A 23,945-nucleotide genomic window follows, 5' to 3' on the forward strand; every position below is an offset into this window, starting at 1 on the left:
TAAAAGCAGGAAGCACTCACAAGTACACTATAAATAACACTAATACAAATACCACTAATATTGCAACAGTAACACTATCACTAAGACTTACACTATCATCCTCTCTAACACTGACACAAAATACTACTACACTAATAATACTAATAATAACAGTAATGCTATCACTAAAACTAACATGACTACTAGTGTAAATAATCTAACCTTATCTCTGTAATTATCACTAATATTAACAGGAATACTAGCATTAAAACAATCAATAGCACTATCATCATTAATACTCACATGAAAACTATCATTAATATTAAAACTACCGATTGTACTCACACTAATTTTAACATGAAGACACTAATATTAGTATTAGTTGCTGTCCATGACGTCACACCGCTCTTTGTGACGAAGGCGAGACACCTAGCCGTGGCCAGTGACGTGGCGCCTGTTACTGTGGTTACCATACTGATGATTTGTAAACAGTGGGAAAATGCATTTAAACTGTTACCTACACAAATTTATCAACTTGGAACATAATTTTTAAGTTCTAGCATACAATTCCTAAACAATCATTTGAATAATAGTTCTTTCATTTCGGATTGAACATTGTTAACACTAAAGGCACTATGGTAATTGATCGTCACAGGTTGTATTGACTGTTTTCTAGATATTAAAAACAGGGTCAAAACGGGAAAAGAATTAGTACTCACCAATCCGTGAAGTTAATCGATTATTCTATGGTTCTTCAGTTGAATTAATTAATTGTCGATAGATAAGTGATCAATAACTCTCCTCCGTGCGCTCCGCTCGCCTCCCGCAGTCTCGCTCTCTGATCCTGGTGCTCTAGTTGGTGTCCATGACGTCACAGCGCTCTTTCTGATGGAGCAGACATGTCTCTGCTGGAGGAGACTCCTGTCCGGAGCCCAGGGGGCTTTTCTTACAGATATAACATCTCCAATAATAAAGACGATTCGTAACAGCTGGCAATGGAGAGCGACAAACCAAGGAATAAAATTCATTAAACCAAAAAAAATAGTTTACTTCACAGACTAAAATAATTGTATAGCATACTCCCGGAGAGCAGAAGAGAAAGGGCACAAGTCCCTGTAATGAGCTCTTTTAAGCATTTTAAACGAATCTCCACAGAATAGAAGCCAGGAGGATCAGACACCTGATCCTGAAGGTTGAAGAGTATCTTCTGGTTTTATTTCCACCCGAGCTCTCAGCTCCTCAGCTGGTTTGATGATTTAATTAACTGTATAACTGTTATCAGACTCTGTTTAACTGTATATTTATAAGACTCCCCATGAGAGATGTGTGGGAGACGCTGAATCCCAGGGCTGGTGTGGAATCACACACAGACAGGTCTTCTGTGTGATCTGAGTCCCACTGCTCAGAGCTAAAGCCAGGTCAACTGGTCACTATTGTAGACACAACCATTGGTCTGCTGCTGCTGAGAATCATAATACACTGTTAAGAGTGGCAATACTCACAACCAATTAATTCAACTGAAGAACCGTAGAATCATCGATTAACTTCACTGACTGGTGAGAACGAATTATTTTCCCATTTTGACCCTGTTTTTAATACCTAGAATACAATTCAACTGAAGAACTCAGATTGTCAGGATAAAGAGAAGGATGGAGATGAGCTTCTGTCTGTTCAGGAGGTAGGAGTTTTGGTAAAGTACTGAGGGATCCAATGCTCTGTGTGTGAGTCTGAGCTGTGAATCTGACTGAGAGGAGATACATTTTTTTATTCTGCCTGTGAGAAGTCTTTTCCTTTGCCGATCAATGTTACATCCCATTCAGATACTCTGCACAGACTGTCAGAGTGAGAGAAAAGGAGAGAGAGATGGACAGATAAGAGCACACACAGCGAGAGAGACAGGAAGTGGGAGAGAGAGGAGAAGGAGCAGGAAGACAGTACAGGTGTTCAACCACACTGTGATCACAGGAGACAGGAGGCTTTTCTCAGCTGCTGAGGAGCTCAGGGCTCATGGCCACTCAGGCTCAGAGGCTCTGGCAGCAGTCAGGTCTGGGAGCTTCTCCTCATATTGACACTGGAGCTCTGAGAGTCAGCCTCCATTCTGACAGGAACAGCCCATCCTGTTCAGCCCTGAGAGACACTGAGACAGCTGTGTAGGGAGAAGACCTGTCACCCTGTAGAGCTCTGAACACTGGGATCCCCTGTGTGCCTCACTGTACAGTAATAGAGCTCTGACTGGAGTCCCTGTGTGTGTCTCTGTACAGCACTAGAGCTCTGAACACTGGACTCTCCTGTGTGTCTCCCTGTACAGTTCAGCTCTCAGCTGCCTCATCACACTGCACTGCACATCACAGCACAAACCACAGACTCACTGCAGAGTCTGACCTGCAGTTCCGGTAAAGCTCTGACGAAACAGGCCCGTTTCCTAAAGACAGGGAAGTGAAGAGATAGTGCAGTTTTACTGAAGATAATATGTCCCTTTCTAAAAATATGTTGTCATGTCATTGTAGGAATTGTTTTAATTGGTGCCTTAAATCACAGCTCCTACTATCGCTGCTACTGATACAACTGCAACTAGTAATATTTTACTGCTACTACTAATGCTACTAGTACTGCTGTTACTACTGCTGCAGGTACTACTGTTACTGTTACTACTGCTGCCACTGCTACTTCTACTACTATTAATAAGGAGGAGGTGGGCTGTGTTCTCACTGGGTGTTGTAACAAGGACTGATTTTTCATTTAGCTGTTTTTCCAACTCCTACTCTTCTGCTGAAGCTGCAACACAGACGCTATATTGTTGAACTAAAGAGTTAAAATATAGCATAACTACCAATACTACTACTGTTACTACTGCTAATGCTTCTACTACTGTTACTACAGCTACTACTAGTGCTGCCACTGATACTGCTGCTATCCACTATTACTATTAATACCTACTATTAATATTTTACTGCTCCTCCTACTGCTACTGCTTCTACTACCTATAAGAATAAGGAGGAGGAGGTGACCTGAGTCCTCACTCTGTTCAGCCTGGGGGTGTATTAGTGTATAAGTATCAGTTCAGCTCCACTGTGCTGTTAGAGAGTCTCAGTCTCACAGTCAGCTCCACACAGAGAGACACTGGGGCCACAGCTGGAGGGGTTGGAACATCTGTGTGGATTGGAGCTGCGCAGAGACAGACTCTGGGTCTGAGGGACTCAACTGGAAGAGCTGCTATCCACCAGGCTCAGTACAGAGGGGACAATCACTGCTGAGCTTTTCTTTCTTTTTCATTTAAATTATTGATCACAGTCACAGGACAGCCAGTTCTTAGTCAGTCCACCTTGTCTCTGTATTCCTGTGCCGACCTGAATGACCTCACTGCCACCTTGAGCACAGGCTCTCCTCACACTGCCCTTGAAGAGGACCAGAAGACATTACTGTCTGGAGACACAACAACTCTGTGACTCACTGCAGGACACCAGTCATTGGACACTGCTTGACACCGACAGCAAGACAGGACCATATTCAAGACACCAGCCACTGGACACTGCCTTACACAAACAGAAAGACAGGACCACGCTCTAGACACTTCCTGATACAGACAGCAAGAATTACAGGACCATATATACATAATTGATTATCTTGATACTGATTTAAAAATATAATACTTGTCTACAATTTTTTCTTAGTTTAATATCTGATCTCTTCCTGCCCCTGCAGCACCTGCAGCCCTGCTGTCTGTATCTGTATCTGTGTTTCCTCCAGTGAGACACAGAGCTGCTCCTGTCTCTCCTCTCCTCCGCGCTGCTGGGAGTGTCTTCAGGGAGAGGAAACAGTGATGTGTCTCTGATATATATGGAGAAGACTGAAAGGGCCCTGTGTGATTGGCGTCCCACCTGTGTGAGAGGTTCCTGCTGTCAGTCTGAAAAGGCAGTGCTGTGTGTGATTGGCGGGGCGGGGGGCTGTGTTGTTACTGGGGGTCTGGGGTGCGGAGCAGCAGCTCAGTTGCCCTGTGGGCTCAGGGGTGAAGACAGGGGTCTCAGCTGCGCTCTGTCCTGATGACAATGGAGAGCTGCCTGTCCATCTTCTCTCTCGCTGTCCTGGTGCTGCACAGCTCAGCCAGTAAGTGACCAGTCTTCTCCTGTCCAGACAGACAGACAACAACAGGAATTAAATTAAGGAAAGTTTTGATGGAAATGGAGCAATAAGTGGGTTGAACATTTTTTAAATGTTTATTTTACATTTAGCTTTGTGGGTATTCATCAAAAATATTATAACTGTATTTTATCTTGGTCTGTAAGTAAGGGAATATAATTAGCTGTGTCTAAATATAATTAGTTGTTTTTAATTTTTATTGGATTTTTTAAAAATATTCTTAAGATTTCTAAACATTATATAATAATAATGTTATAGATGGATAGAGCAGAAGCTGGCCTTTATCACCCTCTATTGATAATTTGTGAAAACATGGAGTGTATAAAACCTTTAAAAAGTTATTTAACTTACTCGTTACTGTAATAATAATCTTTATATATAAGTGATAATTTGAGTGATATGCTGTGACATGTGAAAAAGTCTTCATTTACTCGAAAACAAAAAAAGTGTGAGCAATAAAAAATGTTTCTAGAATAATATCATATTATACAGGATGATTCAGAAATACCCTGGGTTGTTTATTGTTTTATTGTGTTCAATTCTGACTCCTCTGTATTGTCTTATTACAGACTGGTGCATTAATAGAGATACACGTGTTTTTAAATAGTGAATTATTATTGAGACTGATATTAAATTATTACAGACTGATGTATTAATAGATATACAGTAAATGTGTTATTACCACCTAAAGTGTTTATGCTAGAAAATTAAGAGTGGAGTTTTAATGCTGCCATTATATCTTTGGTGTATTCAGACAGTCCAGGTTTCTATCGTTAAGCTGTGTGATGTTCAGTTGCTGTGAAAACAAGTAGTTCCTCTAGGTGTTATAAGAATATGTGTTCCAATATGATAGGAAGTTATGAATGTGAATTCTTCATTTTAAAGACATACAATTACATTTTGAAAATGTAAAACATTTTCAGTCATAGGACAATTAGCTCTTGTATTTTTATAGTGTGAAAATAAAATTTGTATACTGTATGTATAACCTGGTTCATAAAGACCAGGTTTGCTTGTTTTCACATTGAAAAGCACAGGCTGATAAAAGTTGCATTCATTATTGGTTTATAAGCTATAAAATGAAAAATATTAACAAAATTGTGGAAATTCTTAGTATTGTAGGTGTATTATTATTAACTGGGGTCTCATCAGAAACTAAGGTGTAACATTAATAATTTAACAACTACAAGACATTGTGGCATTACAGGAAGAATTAAAAAATGGTAGTTGTGTTTTGTGTTTATACAGGATTTGTCTATTATTTAACAGCTAAATAATTTAATTTGTGTTTTTAGGTTAGTTATCTAATGACAGGGTTGTTTTGTGAATTGTGAAGTTTTAATAAGAATGCTTTATTGTTTTTGACTACATTCGAAATCTGAAATTATTATCAAATGCATTATCATATATAAGTGTGAGTAATACAAATTAAATATTTAATTACATGTTATCATACAAATGCAATATTTAAAAATTAATTCGTAATCACAGGACTCAAGTTTAGATTTTTGAGCAGTTGCTCAGGACAACATCACAATAAATGTATCTGTGCCTATATGTTAAACCTGTCTGGTATTTTTGAAAAATGTTGTTCTTTAATATAATGTAATCTGATGATCATGTGTTAAGTTTAGATGTTGGCAGGTAAAGGCTAGAAAATCATTGTCAACAATTCACATACAGACAAAGGGAATATACACCTCACACACATTTCAGTACAACATGTGAAGTACCTGTCAGCCTCTGACCACTGTTGTGACCACAGGTCCCAGTAACACAGAAACACTGGTCCCAGGACTTGGAAGCCACAGAGTTAGTACAGTGTCCAGTACAGTGACCACAGTCTCCTGGAACCCAGGACCAGCCATCTGAGGTTCTACAGTCATTACAGCCACTGCCCGCCATAGTGACCACAGTATGCAGAAGCGCTTTTCTGTTTAATTTAAAACTCAGCTTTATGGATATTCCTTAAAATTATAATTGATTTTATTCTGGTGCTATAAATAAGGAAAAATAATTAACAATTTGCAGTATTAACAAGAATTTCACCTCTACAATTAATCATAATATTAATTCAGCTTATATGTTTTTTAAACTATTTTCTATTAATGCTGTATTAATAGTTTTATATGCAGTTATACACTATTACACACAACACAGACTAAGGATAGTGTTTTTTAAGTACTAACATATAATTATTATAACTATTAATATTGTAGATATTTAGCAACCTTATCAAAAATGTTGTACAACTTGACAATCCCTTATCTATTACCATAATAATAAAATACAAAATTTTGGCTATAATTTGGGTCATGTGCTAGGACTTGTGGAAATTTTCCCATTTGCAAACAAAAAGGAATACAAATGTTTTAACAATAATACAACGTCTTCAAAATATTTACCAGGGGTTGTTTATTTCATTGTGCTCAATTCTGCCTTCTCTAACAGGTATAATAACAGACTAGTGTATTAACAGAGATCAGTGTGTTTTTAAACACTGTTGTATTGATCGGACTGATATTTTATTTTACACACTGATGAATTAATATGTTTTATTAAAGTAATTAACTGATGTGTTATTAAACACTGGAGTATTTTTAGACTAATATTTTAACTGAGATAAGTGTGTTATTTAATACTACAGTATTATTGAGACTCCAGTATTATTACTATTGACACATTTTGTATTTACTGTATTATTAAAGTAACATTAATAATAATAACATTATAACATTATGGAAATGTTATTAAAAAATAGAGTATTTTGAGAGAAGTTGACAATTTTAGTGCAAAGAACTATTACAGACAGGTGATCAGAGATAAAAGTATATTTAAAGCACGTTTCCGATTAACAAATAATATTAGTAACTATTTCAGGTGAATGTGCTAATACAAATAAGAGTACTGAAGGTAAATGTATTAAAATATTTTTGATCCATGGTTATTTTTGAGAATGATTACAGTAGTTTTAGATACTATGGTAATTATATTACAGAAGGATCTAACATTGTAACACGATTGAGGACAAGACATATAGTTGTGTTTATTTGTTATAACAGTCACATTCAGGTGGTAGGTATTTGTATTGCAGTGTGTTGTAGTTTTCTGACCTGAATCCATACTGGGTGCTTTTAGACAACAATGTCCAGTTTCAGTAACAACACAGGCAAATCTTGTAGTTTTTTCAACTTTAAACAAAAGTTTGGGATCTGTTCAGACTGGAGTTTTATTTGAGAAATGTGTCTATTATGTTGGAAGAAATGTGTATTTGACCCGGAAGTCCTTCATTTTGAAGAGTTAAAGGTTTAATTCTTGTTCCATGTTTATTCTGCATTTGACTGATACTTCACAGCTAAATGAATTGTTGTTTGTAAGTCTTAGATAACTAATGATAGGGATAATTTTTCTTACATTATGGAATTTAAAAAAAAAAGATTAATAAAAACAACCTGTGCACTGTGATTCTAGAATATACTATTAAGTGCAACTATAATTCAATCTGTGAATTATGTACTAAGATATTGAGAGGTAAAAGCTAAAACACATTGTTCACATATTTATCATGTAAGCATAGCAAAAAAAATATATGAATAAAAAGTAGTATTTAAATGAATTGTAGCATATAGTGTGTAATGGAAAAAAATATTTCACACTTCAAACTGAAGGTGATTGAAAATTTAATCAAAAAGAACAAATCTAGTTACTGTAAATGTGCTCTGGACAGTAAGTATACACACTTCACGTACAGTCTGGGCTGGGACTGACTCGCGTCAACAGCAACATTCCCTCGAGCGCTCACCCTGTCATTCAGACTGGGTCAGGACGTCTTTCAATCAAACCTTCAGTCTTTCATTCAGGCTCCCAGTCACATTAATCACCTCTTTATTTGAAACTGTTCAGAACACCGAATCTCCATCATTAGAGCTAAACCTTGTGAACCTAGCGATCGCATTCCTCTCATAGTCAAGTTTATCACTCGGTTATTTTAATTTCTCACTACTCCTGCTCTTTGATCCTGAAATATTTTCTCTGTTTTAATTCTTTCCTTTTCCTCGCTGACTCTCCAGCCTTTATTTTCTTTATTTCAGCTGGGAGACGGGTGTCCCTCTTTATTTTTTCTTTCTGCTCACCTTTTTCATTCAGCCCAGCAGCCTGCATTCGATCTGTTACTCCCTGATCATTCAAACTCTCAAAGAGCTCAAAGTCCTGCGCCTGGGATTCAATTATATCTCCTGCTGCAGATTTTCCATCTTTCTGCAGCATTACACTTCACATATTACAGCACAAGTTGTGAAGCATCCATGTATTAAGAAATATTTTGATTGATTCTGTTTTGGATTTTATAACTTATTTTCAAAGTAGAATGTTGAAAAGACTTATTAGTGTTTAAATCTCTTACTTGATACAGACATGCGGTCAGTGTGCACTGCTAAGTACATGTGGGGCCTGAGACCCAGATACACCAGATACACCAAACCAGGTTTCAGTGATTCAGCCTTCTGACAAACACAGGAACATGATAATTACAGCCACTGTCCACTGTACTGACCACAGCTCCCAGAAACACAGGAACACAGTCATTACAGCTACTGACCACTATACTGACCACAGCTCCCAGAAACCCAGGAACACAGTCATTACAGTCACTGACCACTCTACTGACCACAGCTCCCACAAACACAGGAACACAGTCATTACACCCACTGTCCACTGTACTGACCACAGCTTCTAGAAACACAGGAACACAGTCATTACAACCACTGACCACTTTACTGACCACAGCTTCTAGAAATTCAGGAAGACCATAATTACAGCCACTGACCACTGTACTGACCACAGCTTCTAGAAACACAGGAACACAGTCATTACAGCAACTGACCACTATACTGACCACAGTTTCTAGAAACTGAAGAACATAGTCTTTACAGCCATTGTCCACTCTACTGACCACAGCTTCCTGAAACACAGGAATGCAGTCATTACAGCCACTGTCCACTCTACTGACCACAACTCCCAGAAACACAGGAACACACTCATTACAGGCACTGTCCACTGTCCTGATCACATTTTCCAGAAACACAGAAACACCGTAATTACAGCTACTGACCACTATACTGACCACAGCTTCCAGAAACACAGGAACACCATCATTACAGCCACTGACCACTGTACTGACCACAGCTCCCAGAAACACTGGAACACAGTCATTACAACCACTGTCCACTCTACTGACCACAGCTTCTAGAAACTGAGGAACATAGTCTTTACAGCCACTGACCACTGTACTGACCACAGCTCTCAGAAACACAGGAAGACCATCATTACAGCTACTGACCACTGTACTGACCACACCTTCTAGAAGCACAGGAGCACAGTCATTATAGCCACTGTCCACTATACTGACCACAGCTCCCAGAAACACAGGAACACCATCATTACAGCCACTGACCACTGTACTGACCACAGCTTCCAGAAACACAGGAACACCATCATTACAGCCACTGTCCACTGTACTAACCACAGCTTTTAGAAACACATGAGCACAGTCTTTACAGCCACTGTCCACTGTAGTAACCACAGCAGAACAGCCCTCTGCACTCACACAGTGATATGGACAGATAGATATATAACAGGATCTGGACACAGGTGTGTGGAGGGAGAGGTAAGATGGCTGCTGGTGGACTTCCTGTCACTCCACTGTCTCTTGTTCCCCATGGGAGAGACTAGCAATCCAATCAAACAGATAAAACAAAATAAAAATTCCAGGTGTGCTTCTAAAATGTCTTTATATAAAAATATCCTGTAGACATGGTGATAGGGATTGTTCCTCTCTCTCTGCAGGCAGTGCTGATGTGAGGCTGGTGAAAGGTGCCAGTCCCTGTGAGGGGACAGTGGAGGTGTATCATGGTGGGGAGTGGGGGACAGTACGTCACTCTGGCTGGGATCTGGATGATGCTGCAGTGGTGTGCAGACAGCTGGGTTGTGGATCTGCTGTATCAGCACCAGGTTATGCTTACTTTGGACCAGGGTCTGGATCAGTCCTGCTGAGCTGGGTCGAGTGCAGCGGGTTTGAGTCTGCTCTGATGGACTGTGGAAACACTGAAGTGAAAGACTGGGGCTTGATTTATCAGAATCATGACTATGATGCTGGAGTGAGGTGTTCAGGTAAGAGACACAGACTCTCTCCAGTCTCCAGCACCGAGGAGAATTAAAACTCCTGCACCAATCTAGAGTCCTTCATCATTTGTCCATCCTCCCATTGCTGCTGCTCCTGTCCTGCTGAGAGCTGTGACATCACTCCTCCCTGTCACTGTGTGTCTTTTCTCCTTCAGGATTGTATTTCCTGCAGTGTGTAGAAAACATATTGAAAACTGTCTGAAACCCCCAACCCCACCTGTATGATTCCTGTTAGGTTTTACAATTGACCAATAAAGAGGCCAAAGGACAGTGTTTGATCATAAGGCTGTAAATCTACAAATAAATTTACAGTATGTGACCGATAGATCAGTATAAACAAATTTATTCTAGGTCTTGATTTGAAAACTACAGTTTGTGCTCCTTGTAATTCACCAGCATCATTTTCACTTACAGTTCTGCTGTGTCTCTCTTAAGTCTCCCTTTTCTCTATTTAATTCAGATTCAAAGAGCTGTGTTGATCAAAGAATGACAGCATTGACATTGAACATCAGTTGCTTTTCTCTGACATATTTACAAACATTACAACAACGACCACATTCTGTGAGATTGAGTGAAACAAATTAGTTACAACAATATCTAAAAACTATAGAAATAAAAACTATAGAATAAAAACAATATGACTGATATGTATTCTCAAACTAATCTATTACAAAGTAGAGGAGATCTCTCAGCTTCCTGGTCCATTTGGTAGTCAGTATTGATCCAAGGATCTCATCCACTGTTTCTTCAAGAAAGCTGGGATATCTGGTAACCTGTTCCATATTCCTACAATCCTTTAGCAAAGGTGCCCTCAGTTCTCAGTGTACATACAGTATGGAATGTTTTAAACACATCATGAATACATTCACATTCTTAAAAAATAACTAAACAATCTGATATAACATCTGTTTCTCTAGGGAAAAATGTCCCTCTCCCTCTGTTTTATGTTTTCCAGGGTTGAGGTTTCAGAAAATAAAAACGCTTTGTAAGTTAGTGTCAAACCCAGAAGCCAGCTGCTGTATACAGGCAGCTATTTGGATGAACACAAATAAAGCCTTCATTTCCAAAGTAGTGTTTCATTATTTACAGAACAATAAAAACAACCCAAAAACAAAAAACTAAAGCTAAACATTTGAATGAGCATCTTCACATGAAGGAATACAACAGGCAGTTAAGCTGCTTACCAGCTCTTTAATATCTTTCTCAAAAGTGATCAGTCCCTTCCTTCTGCTCCCATCTCATCAGGGTGAACTGCTTCCTGCTTTTAAATGTCAGCTTACAGGTGACTGAGGATGGCAGATCAATCTTCATGGGTTTGACAGAAATCACAATCTTGTCTTGTCTCCACATGCTCATCCCTTTACAAATTAGAAAATAATATGTAGGTACTGTACCTGAAATAAGGTCACATATGCACATATATACTGTAAATACATGAAGAATAATACTGTTTCTATTAATCTTAATAGAAGTGAGCTTCGGTAATTGAGCCTATACTTCCTCAGGGTCTGTTTCTCTTTACTGTGTCTTACCCTCAGCTAGTGTGTGTTGTCATATTGCCAGAGTGTGTGTCGGTGCCCAGGTCAGACAGTCCTGCTCCAGCAGTGCCAGACTGTGACACTCCTGGTCTTGTCCAGAGTGTGTGTCAGTGCCCAGGTCAGACAGTCCTGCTCCAGCAGTGCCAGACTGTGACAGTCCTGGTCTTGTCCAGAGTGTGTGTCAGTGCCCAGGTCAGACAGTCCTGCTCCAGCAGTACCAGACTGTGACAGTCCTGGTCTTGTCCAGAGTGTGTGTCAATGCCCAGGTCAGACAGTCCTGCTCAAGCAGTGCCAGGCTGTGAGATCTCTGTTCCTTGGGTTTATAACGCCTGGAGTGACACGCTGCTCTTCTTTTGTGAATTAGATGATAATGATCAGCCATTTCTTCTGTAGTTATTAATTCCATACCTCTGGCTCCACTGAATTGGAAGAAGCAGAATTAATGGATGGATTTGTTATCACTTTCTGTTTTGATTGATTTCACAGCAGTCGGTGTGCAACATGTAGCACTACTGTCAGCGCTGTAGTAATAGTTATGGGCATGTTGAGCAGCTGGAATGATAGTGATAATTTGGGTACTTTGTAATGTTCCACAGACTGATCAATTTGGTGTCTGTGAGTTTTATTTGCCCCAGTGTACAGCTAATAATGCACTGAGTTTCTTCAGAGGCACATTTTAGAGAACAGGTGGAGGTGGAGGTGGAGATTGGTGGTTTAGCCTCTTTGATCTTAATATACATCTAAAATTATTAGATTAACATGTATCTACATTATTTCTGGAGGAAAACAATCAATTTTACATTCAGTAAAAACATTCAACCCTAAAAGATTTTTTGGTTTAACTATCTGACGTTGACCTTTCAGATTTTCTTCTGACTCTCCTCTCTTTCATTTCATTTTTATTTATGTCCTATTATCTACTTTTTTATCTATATCTATCCTGTTATCTATATTCTTATTGAAAGCACTCTGCATTATTGTACAATTGATTGTAATAGTGTATGTATTTCTAAAATGTAATTTTCTACGCCAAATTGTAGGTGTAAATCTGTTTATGAATGGAACAATAAGAAGTCAAGATTTAAATTGAGAATCTATGATATTTATTTTTTCACACGAAGTTGGTTTATTTTCATAGGGTAGTAAGTTTAATTCTCACAGGCACCAGGTTCAGTGACAGTGAGCAATGAGCTGCACTATGAGAGATTACCTGCTCAGACTGACAGCCTGTAGTTCTCTATTGCAGGTTTCCTGAGGCTGGTGAACGGACACAGTCTCTGCTCTGGGAGAGTGGAGGTGAATCTCAAGAACACCTGGACCTCAGTGTGCGACTCTGACTTTGACTGGCAGGATGCAGAGGTTGTCTGTCGGGAGCTGGACTGTGGGGCTCCTTCAGTGATACACAGAGGCGCTCATTTCCGACAGGGCCAGGGTGCAGTCGGGTCAGAGCAGTTCCAGTGTACAGGACAAGAGTCCAAGCTACAGCACTGCCCCACTGCAGCCAGGCCAGAGCAGAGCTGCTCCCAGAGCAGAGCTGTGGGTCTGACTTGCACAGGTAAGATAAGATCACTTGACTAAAGGTGAGATCGTTGTCATTTGTGACACAACCCAGGGTATTGCAGAGGCGATGTATGAGACTTGTGTAGGACTAGTGTAGCACTGATGTTGGACAGTCCCTGTGTCATTGTTCCAGTAGCCCGCCTGGTGTGAAAATAGCGCAGTATAATGGCCGAGGTGATGGAAGTTTCTGCCTGGGCTGTATTGTGAAATATACACCTACAACCTGTGCTGTGGCCACCACTGACCCTCAGCCCTGAGGCTGGAAAAACCTCCAAGCCTGTGCTGTGTCGAAGCCTGTTTTAATAGCAGTAACCTGTCCTTCAGCTCTCAGACTGAGTGGAAAAATAAGTAGGTGGTGCTGTAGCAGGTAGCTGCTCTTCAGCCCTGAGGCTGAGAAAGGTCTATGTGATGGCAGTGGCTGTTACAGGTATAGCAAATGAAATAGGTCGTCCTTAACTCACTATCTGCTGGTATTGCAGTCTATTTTCTCATCTGTTAGGTATTTGCTGGAGGTCACATCTTAATTAATATCAGCTGTGGACCTCCAGTTGACCTATATATAGGTAAATGAGAGATCTAGTGAGACATGAGGAGCAAAATAGATTACCAGTGTCCAGGAAAATTATTTGATTGAGACTTTGTTTTTGTTTTTATTTTTATTCATGTCTTGGATTTGTTAATTTTAGTTGTTTTGTTTTTTGTAGTTTTAAGTCAGATTAGGACAGGGAGTTAGCCGAAGACTTTTCTTTTTGTGTTTGTTGTGTTTTCAGGTTCACAGCTTGTTACTTTTTTTAATTTTTCTTACTGATAGGACCTCGCATATAACTGTGATACTATTTAACTAATGTTGTACCTGAGATTGTCAAATAAACTAGTACTCTGGTTTGTTTTTTCAAAAACAGGCACAAGTGCTGTTTGTTTTTGTTTTTTTTGCGGCTCATTGTTAGCCACAATGGGCACACCTGCACACTCTCTAAGTTTTGGGAAGGCTAGGTGGGAGCATAACACAACACTCTTCTTCAGGTCTAAGGCTGGGGTTGTAGTGATGAAAAATAAAAGTTAAAGCCTTCAGCTTGGAGGCTGATGATCGGGCAGTATTTGTTCTGCGTCTTCTTCTCCTGGTTGTCCTTCCTGGTTTCATCAGGCCTGGAGCAGGGAGCACATTGTCTCCTGTGAGCTTCACATCACTATCTTAGGTACTGGGAAAGCTTGGCAAAAATAAAGGAGTCCCTGGGAAGAGTAACACATCTTGAAGAAGCCTTAACATGGCATCACAATATGTGTTCTTAGTCAAAGCTTTCTGTTGGTCTCTCAGTCACTGAGAGCTGGATGTTATAGTTTTTTCATCTTATTGATTTTTTTTTTATTGTTGTATTTCATGTGCCCTGTTATGGTGTCATGCTGATGAAGTTCTCTCCTATCTGCAGGATACACAGGGTTCAGGCTGGCGAACGGCTCAGACTCCTGCTCTGGACGAGTGGAGCTGCAGTACGACAGTAAATGGGGGACTGTGTGTGACCAATACTGGGACCTGAGAGATGCCAGTGTTCTCTGCCAGCAGCTGGGCTGTGGGGAGGCTGTAGCAGCACCAGGACAGGCCTGGTTTGGACAAGGCAGTGGACCAGTATGGGCTGATGTGTTTGAGTGCCAGGGCAATGAGAGCCGTCTCTCACACTGTGCTGTCTCTACATGGGGGAGAGCAGTGTGCTCTCATGGACAGGACGCAGGAGTCATCTGCTCTGGTGAGAATGCAACCATCAAACCAATTTACATCTTGATAATTAAACATGTTAACTACTAAAAATATATGAACTTGGGACATGCAGCCATTACATGCAGAATGTAAATGTGATTTTGACGCATTGCTGGTGCTCCACTTCCATCAATCTGTTGGATCCTAGTGAAAAATTGTCTTTTAAATTGAAATTCCAACCGTTTTCTAACAGCTTCATCCAATTTAGGGTCATGAGGGAGTTGGAGCCTACCCAAGCAAACAACAGGAGAAAGTGATACCAGTCTGTCACAGTGCACACACAGACACAAACACACACCGATACCTGGGGCAGTTATCCCAAAATCTAAATAACCTGTCAGAATGTTTCTGGACTGTGGTAGGAAATCCACGTGAACATGGGAAGAACATGCAGGTCATTAGTGCTGTGAGGCAGCAATGTTAACTACTGCACCACAATGCCATCCAATAAATGAAACATGATGTCCAAACATTTTGTTGAAAAACTGTTAATAATTAACATCGGGTGGAGTGGTGGCTGTGTGGCTAAGGCTGAAAGGTTGCTGGTTCAAATCCTGTGACTGGCAGAGGAATCCTACTCTGTTGGGCTCCTGAGCAAGGCCTGTAACCCCAACTGCTCCAGGGGTGCTGTACAATGGCACCCTGTGCTCTGACCCCATGCTCTCTCCCTGTCTGTGTGTGTCTCATGGAGAGCAAGCTGGGATATGTGAAAAGATCATTCCTAATGCAAGGAATTATTTAGGGTTAATAAAGTGATATTATTATTTAAAAACAATGCTTCTTGAGGTTGAACACATGGATGTGTCATGTTAATTTTACCAAAAGATAACGATGAAATCAGTCAGGTATGAACAAACTTTCCATCCTTTCACCTGGACAAAACAAATTCTCCATCTCCGTGGGCTGGTTTTATGGTACTGATATCTGACTGACAATAAAACGTGATGTTCATTTATTTTTTAGATTCATCCTTGTCAGCTCTAGATGGTGGAGTCCGGCTGTCAGGAGGAGAGAGTCACTGTGATGGCCGGGTGGAGGTTCACTACAACAGCACCTGGGGGACACTCCTCCAGCACTCCTGGGGCTACAGAGAGGCCTCTGTGGTCTGCAGACAGCTGGGCTGTGGCTCAGTGGTGCAAATATACAACTCCTCTCTGTATGAGACAGGCGACAGTGCTGTGTGTCTAACAGGTATTCAGTGCTCTGTAGTACAAGTCTATAACTCCTCTCTGTATGGGACAGTGACAGTACTGTGTGTCTGACAGGTATTCAGTGCTCTGTAGGACAAGTCTATAACTCCTCTCTGTATGGGACAGTGACAATGCTGTGTGTCTGACAGGTATTCAGTGCTCTGTAGGACAAGTCTATAACTCCTCTCTGTATGGGACAGTGACAGTGCTGTGTGTCTGACAGGTATTCAGTGCTCTGTAGTACGAGTCTATAACTCCTCTCTGTATGGGACAGTGACAGCACTGTGTGTCTGACAGGTATTCAGTGCTCTGTAGTACGAGTCTATAACTCCTCTCTGTATGGGACAGTGACAGCACTGTGTGTCTGACAGGTATTAAGTGCTCCGGGGACGAGTCTCACCTGGTGAACTGCAGTTCTCCACATACAGTCAGCTGCAACACTGGACAGGATGTTGCCCAGCTCTGCTCAGGTAGGAGCCATTCAAAGTATTTTTGACTGTTATCATATGCAGATTGATATGTAGGACATAAAAGACAAACCTTAAAAGATTTGTCACAAAATATAACAGCTGTTAACAACCTGTTAAGAGTTAAAATATTGTATGAAGTGATATTTGTTCCTATTTTAAGTCTTTTGTCCATTAATATAGACTGGTAATAGAGCTGGGATAAATGTTTCCTGAAACTTGAGCATGTCTGTAGAAGAAGCTCTGTATATTGTTCGATCCAATCATCCCTTTCTGTAGAGATGCAGTGTTTTGTCATCAGGTTAATGCACTGCTGACCACAGATGTGAGGCCTGTGCTTCTAATTCATTAAGATCTCCTTTCTTGCAGTTGTGAGCAACAGAGATGAAAACTGAGAATATTTGCATGACAAGTCAATACATTAATAAAGAACAATGAAACTCTACAGCCTAAGGAAACAAACATTTTATCTATTTATTTTTTTGAAAGAATGGTTGGTGGGCATTACCAGAACGTATGGATGTAGATGCACTTACTACATCATAAGCATTGAAAAGTACTGGTTTATTAGGTCCATAAAAACAATCTTTTAGTTGTATTAATGATATATAATGTTTTATCTTGAATGGGCTGGATTTCCATTGATATAACAAATAAATAAACATTAAAACATTCAGAATCTGTCACGCCCGACATCCCTCCCTAGAGGGCGCTTCACTGCTCCCATTATTGTTCGTGTGATTAAGCTCTCCAGGTGTACCCTTTTAGAGTTATTATTTAAAGACCAGCTCCTCCGGTCCTCAGGGCTCATCATTAGGGTAAGATGTCGCGAGGCCCGCCTAGCACCAGGAAACCCTACGTCCATCTCCTGAGGGCATAGGCCTTATCCCCGACACCTCCCGCTTCCTGAGCCCGGGGTCTGGAGGATCTCGCCCCGACACCCTTGGACCTCCATGTTTTGTTTGTCCGTGTGCTCCCCCCTCCCGGGAATTTTAACTTTGTTGCGTCCCAGGATGGATTTCTAGTTGATGGACTCTCGGACTGTGCTTTGACCTGCCTTTGGACCCGTTTGGATTTGGATGCCTTCCTCGTACACTGTCTCACGGACTGTCACTATTATTTTGTGCACTAGTAAACCCCTGTGTGTTCTTTTTTACCACGCCTCCTGTTTTCTCCAGCTCTTACCGCATCTCATAGGGTCTTCTACAAGATCTGACACGGATTTCAGTCCGTGTTCGTGACATAATCTTAACAAATCCATTGGAGATGGAGTCTCAGGTTGTCACAGAATCCAGGGGAAATTTCCGCCTGGAAAAAAGTGCCCTTAAACATCTTGGGGTGCAATATCTTGTGAAGTATAGACAGTAGAGGCCTGGACCAGGGCTTGAATTGAAGCTAAACCCTTGGATATTAAACCTGAATCATCACATTTCTCATATGTCTTAGTGACATAGGCAGTGCAAGAGAGGCTATATATAGGATTTAAGCAGTAAAAAAGAAGACTTCTTACAAACTGATTGCTAGAATCTGATTGATCTGCACTTGACTGACATGCAGGCAATGAAGATTAAACAAAAACTTGTTTTTTGCTCAGCATTGCCCCAAACAGCAATGATATCTCTCTAAGCCTCCGAATGGTCAGAATTCATTGACTAATAGCTATTTCTATTCGGGTTTTCTACAGACACTTAGTTTGAAGACAGGGTAAAAATCGATAGTTTACCCCTTGTTATATAAAACATTTTTCCCTTATAACTCTATAATCTGAAATCCTCTATGATGCATAAACAGGCTAACCAGAGAATTACCCTGCATCCTAAATGAACAGAATATGTTCTCACAAATATAATGCCGAAAAGTAAATGAAAATCTACTTTCTATTCTAAACCTCCAACTAGGAGAGAATGCCTTTAGCCTGAGGATTGCACAATAAAGGAAACCTGAAAATGTTTTAATGTTCTTAAATTACAAGACTGCAAGGTCTCTTAAACAAGGTTCACATTATTTAACTAGAATTTTATCTCCAGTTCTTCTTGTCTGACATGCCTCCTCTCTCTTCCTTCCTTCAGTTACCTCTCTCTTCTTTCTCTTTGTTTATATTTTATCCTGTGAATTTAGTCTGATGACAACTCTAATAAGGAGGTAATTCGAGTAAACCAAAAGATTCACTTTGTTCCTCTGTGCTTACCAGTTCTGCAGATATGTAAATTAATATTTTTGAGACTCCTAACTTTTTTTTAAGAGTCAACGTTAGCTTGAATGACACCACTCCAGCCATAATGATATATATGTCTCTTTCCTAGCCCAGCACTCCCTCAGGCTAGATGAGGTAGGAGGTAATTGTATCAGCAATGTTTATAGAAATTCACACCTGAAGAAGGCTCCACGGCCGAAATGTTGTGTTTTTTTTCTTCTTTTTTTCAGCATGGAATAAACCTATTACTTGTTCCTTTGCAGCCTACGCATGCTGACGCAGCTACCCACCTGAACTACTATGTTTATAGGAATGTGTCTTTATCATTTGGTCCTGCCTCTCTCCTAGCCCAGCGCTCCTTAAGGCTGGTTGGAGCAGGAGGCGATTGTGCTGGGAGGCTGGAGGTTTATCACAATGGCTCCTGGGGGACAGTCTGCGATGACTCCTGGGACCTGGCAGACTTTCAGGTGGTGTGCAGGCAGCTCCAGTGTGGGACGGCCCTCAGTGCCCCAGTGCCAGCCTCCTTCAGCCAGGGAACTGGACCCATCTGGCTGGACGAGGTGGGCTGTATGGGGAACGAGTCGTCTCTGTGGGAGTGTCCTTCAGCAGGGTGGGGACAGCATGACTGTGGACACAAGGAGGATGTGAGAATCCTGTGTTCAGGTAAACGAACGAACGAAAAAAAAAAAATATCCATATTCTCGAATTCCACAACGTGGATATGGTTTGCATTTGGAGTGCTTAAATATATCCTATTGAGGAAAATTCAATTCAATACAGTTTAATTTTATTTGTATTTTTTCAATGGACATTGTCACAAAGCAGCTTTACAGATTTCCAGGCCTGAACCAAGGCTTGAAAGGGGGAGCCTTCCTCCTCTGTTAATTAAAATGAACAGACATGGTGAAAAAGATAGTATTTTTATTTCAGTAATGTGTTGTGAGGTCCAGCAGTGTCTGGAATGTTCAGTAGTTTCCTTTGGTTGAAATTTCTCTGGGAAGTTGAGTTCGACAGGTAGAAGGGGCTGGATTCTGGGCCTGGGCTTCCTAACAGTCCACCTCAGAATAGACAAGAAATAAAGTATTAGTGAATGACAACGAAAACAGAAATTGGTAGGTTGCGTGGCTTGCTTTTCCTAAATATTTATCCAACCAAACGCTAGACTGAACAAATACGTTTTTAACCCAGATTTGAACACTGGGAGTGCGTCTTAATTCCACACATCTGCAGGGAGGCTATTCCATCATTGGGGAGCTCTATAAGAAAATGCTCTGTTGCCAGCTGTGACTTTTTTAATTCCAGGAACAACTAGGTAACCTGCTCCTTGTGATCGAAGTGTACGAGAGGGATTATAAGGGACTAAAAGATCACTCAAATGTTTTGGGCCAAGATCACGCAAAGCTTTGTAAAAAGAGACTAAGATATAGTTATGATACAGCTGGGAATGCACATATTCACATCCCAGCAAAAATGAAAATAAATAAATAAAGAAAGAAACTCTGGTACTGAACGTGAATTCCCCTCCACTAGTGAATGGGGATATATTCATCTCAGTGCTCCAGCAAGATCTAGAATCCAATCTTCAAACGTTTCACATCAATTGCCTTTCCTGATTTTCTGCCTCAAATGTTTCATTTTGATTTCTTCCAAGAATGGCTTCTGGCCAGATCCTGATGAGCCACACGGTGTTAAATGTCACCCCAAGCAGCACGTTCTCCTTTCACAGCGCAGCACCACTCACCCTGAGCCACGCGTTCTATTTTCATACTCAGTTCCTTAGTTACGCTGCTGCTGAATAGCCAAGCTGATCAGAATGACATTTTTGGATCAGAACCTGATCTTCTAATGGGATTTTAAAGCTCTGTGTGATGCACTGTCCAGATTCTGAATGAACAGAACCACACAGTCCTGTCACCTTCATGTCAGCTGTGTTATTGTACAGCTGTCCTTGTTTCATTACGTGAGTCAGTTATAACTGGATTAGTACAGGAAATGAGACTGGTTGCTGTTCACATTGTTTGCTTGTAGTTTCTTACCAGTTCAGAATGAATTGCTGTCTTGTCAGAGTTTGTTTCCTTTGACTTTCCCTGCTGTCTTGACAGATCACACTCTCCTGAGGCTGTCTGCAGGATGTTTAGGACAGGCAGAGGTTTACTACAATGGCACCTGGGGCAGCATCTGTGCCAACGACATGACAGACACTACAGCTGCAGTGATCTGTAAACAGCTGGGTTGTGGAGACAAGGGTACCATCAGAGAGACAAACTCCAGGCTGAGGCCTGATCCCAAATGGCTGGACTTTATCTCCTGTCGCAAACATGACTCCACCCTGTGGCAGTGTCCCTCCTCCCCCTGGGGTCAGAATGACTGCACAGACCGGGAAGTGGCTAACATCACCTGCTCAGGTACAGGGTGAAGAGTAATGCTCTGTGAATTAGTGTTTTGCCATATTTAGAACAGACAAAAGCTTTAAACTGAATTCTTATTAATTTATATCCAAGCATGTATAAAAATGAAAGCAATGTCATTGTTATTCATTTTATAATAATAATAATAATGTTTTTATATGATTATTAATCTTTGAAGGTCCTAGAAAAGAAGCTGACAGAAGCACTCCAGCCCCTCAGGAACAGCAGCTTCAGCAGCACTGCCCAGGTGAGTTCAGTGTGTAAAACAGTCAGAGACACTGCAGCCCTGAGCTGAGGAACACTAACCATACAGCCCTCTTCTAGAGCCACTCAATAACTCACTAACCTCTACTACAGTCACTGAGCTGAAGACACTCAGTAAGCTCTCTGCTCTCATCTACAGTCACAGATCTAATGACACTCGATAACCTTTCTGTTGACTTTCAGTCCCACTGGCTCTGCGCCTGGCTGGAGGCACTAACTGCTCAAGTCGGGTGGAGCTGCGGCATGAGGGCTCCTGGGGGACAGTCTGTGACGACTCCTGGGACCTGCAGGATGCCCAGGTGGTCTGCAGACAGCTGGACTGTGGGGACGCAGTGAGCGCAGCAATAGAGGCCTCATTCGGACCAGGAAACGGCACCATCTGGCTGGACAAGGTGAACTGCACAGGCAGTGAACTTCACCTGTGGGACTGCTGTCACTCTGGACTGAATCAGAGTGACTGTCGACACAAGGAGGATGCAGGCGTTACCTGTACAGGTGAGGAGAGTCTTAGAACTGTAAATAAACAAGGTAGCAGATCAATGGAGAAGTTAGACTGATGTTACCCATACTCTATCACTGCTTAATATCTAACTGAATCAACTAAGATCATCAGTGACAAGATTGGGATGTTTTGTAGCCCTGTGTGTGTGTGAACACCACTAGGCTTTAATTCCGAACAAGACACCATTCATCCTGCAATCCTAGATTTGACCTCAAGGAACAAATGTAAAGATTTTCTTTTTATTAAGACCACTCTGGATTCAACTTGCTATAAAACCAAAGGCAAAATAATAACAGTTCTCCTATCTCTTTTACAGGTTTGTCAAAGACAACAGCCAGTCCAGCAACAGCTACAGGTGAACAGAAATCCTCCTTGTCATTGATAACTCCTGTCATTCTGTCTCTTCAGATTCCCAGTGTAGCTGTAGTGTCTCCTCTCCTCCCTCAGGGTGAAGATCAGTCTTTTCAGATTCCCAGTGTTGCTAAAGTGTCTCCTTTCCTCTCTTAGGGTGAAGATCAGTGCCTCTTCAGATTCCCAGTGTTGCTATAGTGTCTCCTCTCCTCTCTCAGGGTGAAGATCAGTGTTTTTAGATTCCCAGTGTAGATCTTGTGCTAGTGTCCTCTCTTTCCTCACTGATTTACTGACAGTCCTGATGGGTTAGATTGGGAATCCGTAACTTTTCTTCATTGATCTTAGGTTCACCCTGAAGCCATGATACCCACATATGGGAACAGGAGGAGAACAGGACATGTGTCGAAGTGTATATGAGCCCAAGAGCACCTCTCCTGATCCCTGTTCATCCATTGTCTCCCCCTCTCTCAGGCAGAACCAGGACAACACCCCAGACACAGCCACTGGGAGGCCTGTCCGCCTCGCCCCTGGTCCTCCTGCTGCTGGGGGCTCTGCTCTTCGTAGTGCTGGCTCTGTTAGTGGGGCAGCTGATCCAGAACAGGAAGCTGAGGAAAGGTAGGGAGAGAACTCACCATCCACATAGTGACCTCTAGTGGTCATTTCTGTCACTCACATGAAACTGATATTTATATAATTCCCTTGAGGAATAAACCTGGTAGAGAAAACCATTTGAAGTTTAAGAAAGATTATCAACAATTACAGATGGAGATATCAGGAAATTTGCAAATCCAGAAGCATAACATTTAAGTGCTCTAATGTCCAAAGAAGGTTTAGTAGTCAATGTTTGATCTTGTACTCCTCTCCCTGCATGTTAACCCTGAGTGTCTGTTTTCTCACACAGCCCTATCTAAAGGAGCACTCGCCCCCTATCATGATGCCGTTTACGAGGAAATAGAGTACAAACTGGCCAGAGAGGGAACCTACAGCGCCCCCAGGAGAGGTGAGTGGAGAGAGTCTTCAGGTGTGATTAGTCTCCACCCTCGGAGGAAGATCTGAGGACTTACACTTGTAGAAAATCTCACTCAACTGGTTTCTGACAAAAAGAGTATTTTTTAGTTTTAAACCTGTAGGGTTTTTTCTCAACTGGTGTCAAACTAAGTGACGAAAATCAACACAGCACGAATCTGGATCTGCCTTATAAACACAAACTCACACCCTGGCTTCTCTTCCAGTAGAGGACACTGAGGCTGCTGTCCGACTGCAGGTATTACTGATCTGTCCTCCTATTCACAGGGAGATTCCTCTCTGATGAGATACCCTCTGGATATGACGATGTGGAGGACAGTGAGGGAGACCCAGTACCAGGTGAGGGAAGATGGAGTCAGGGGACTCAGTGTGGGAGTGGGGGTGTCTTCAGTCCAG

At 41.3% G+C, this 23,945-nt stretch overlaps 1 protein-coding gene across 1 annotated transcript in view; it reads left to right on the forward strand.

Annotated features, from left to right (window-relative positions):
- The window catches only part of LOC148825839 (antigen WC1.1-like), a 30,060-nt gene that overhangs the window by 1,928 nt on the left and 4,187 nt on the right, over window positions 1–23,945 (forward strand). Inside the window, exons 2-14 of the mRNA XM_088926347.1 lie at window positions 9,961–10,284; window positions 13,081–13,389; window positions 14,822–15,136; window positions 16,111–16,338; window positions 16,709–16,807; window positions 19,347–19,661; window positions 21,101–21,403; window positions 21,585–21,653; window positions 21,854–22,165; window positions 22,489–22,509; window positions 22,995–23,138; window positions 23,425–23,523; window positions 23,817–23,888. Of these exons, the coding sequence (XP_088782473.1) occupies window positions 9,961–10,284; window positions 13,081–13,389; window positions 14,822–15,136; window positions 16,111–16,338; window positions 16,709–16,807; window positions 19,347–19,661; window positions 21,101–21,403; window positions 21,585–21,653; window positions 21,854–22,165; window positions 22,489–22,509; window positions 22,995–23,138; window positions 23,425–23,523; window positions 23,817–23,888 (2,610 nt within the window). The remainder of the gene's footprint in view (window positions 1–9,960; window positions 10,285–13,080; window positions 13,390–14,821; window positions 15,137–16,110; window positions 16,339–16,708; window positions 16,808–19,346; window positions 19,662–21,100; window positions 21,404–21,584; window positions 21,654–21,853; window positions 22,166–22,488; window positions 22,510–22,994; window positions 23,139–23,424; window positions 23,524–23,816; window positions 23,889–23,945) is intronic.

Source organism: Atractosteus spatula, chromosome 10, assembly GCF_055471065.1.
Source record: "Atractosteus spatula isolate fAtrSpa1 chromosome 10, fAtrSpa1.hap1, whole genome shotgun sequence".
In the NCBI taxonomy this organism is placed as follows: domain Eukaryota; kingdom Metazoa; phylum Chordata; class Actinopteri; order Semionotiformes; family Lepisosteidae; genus Atractosteus; species Atractosteus spatula.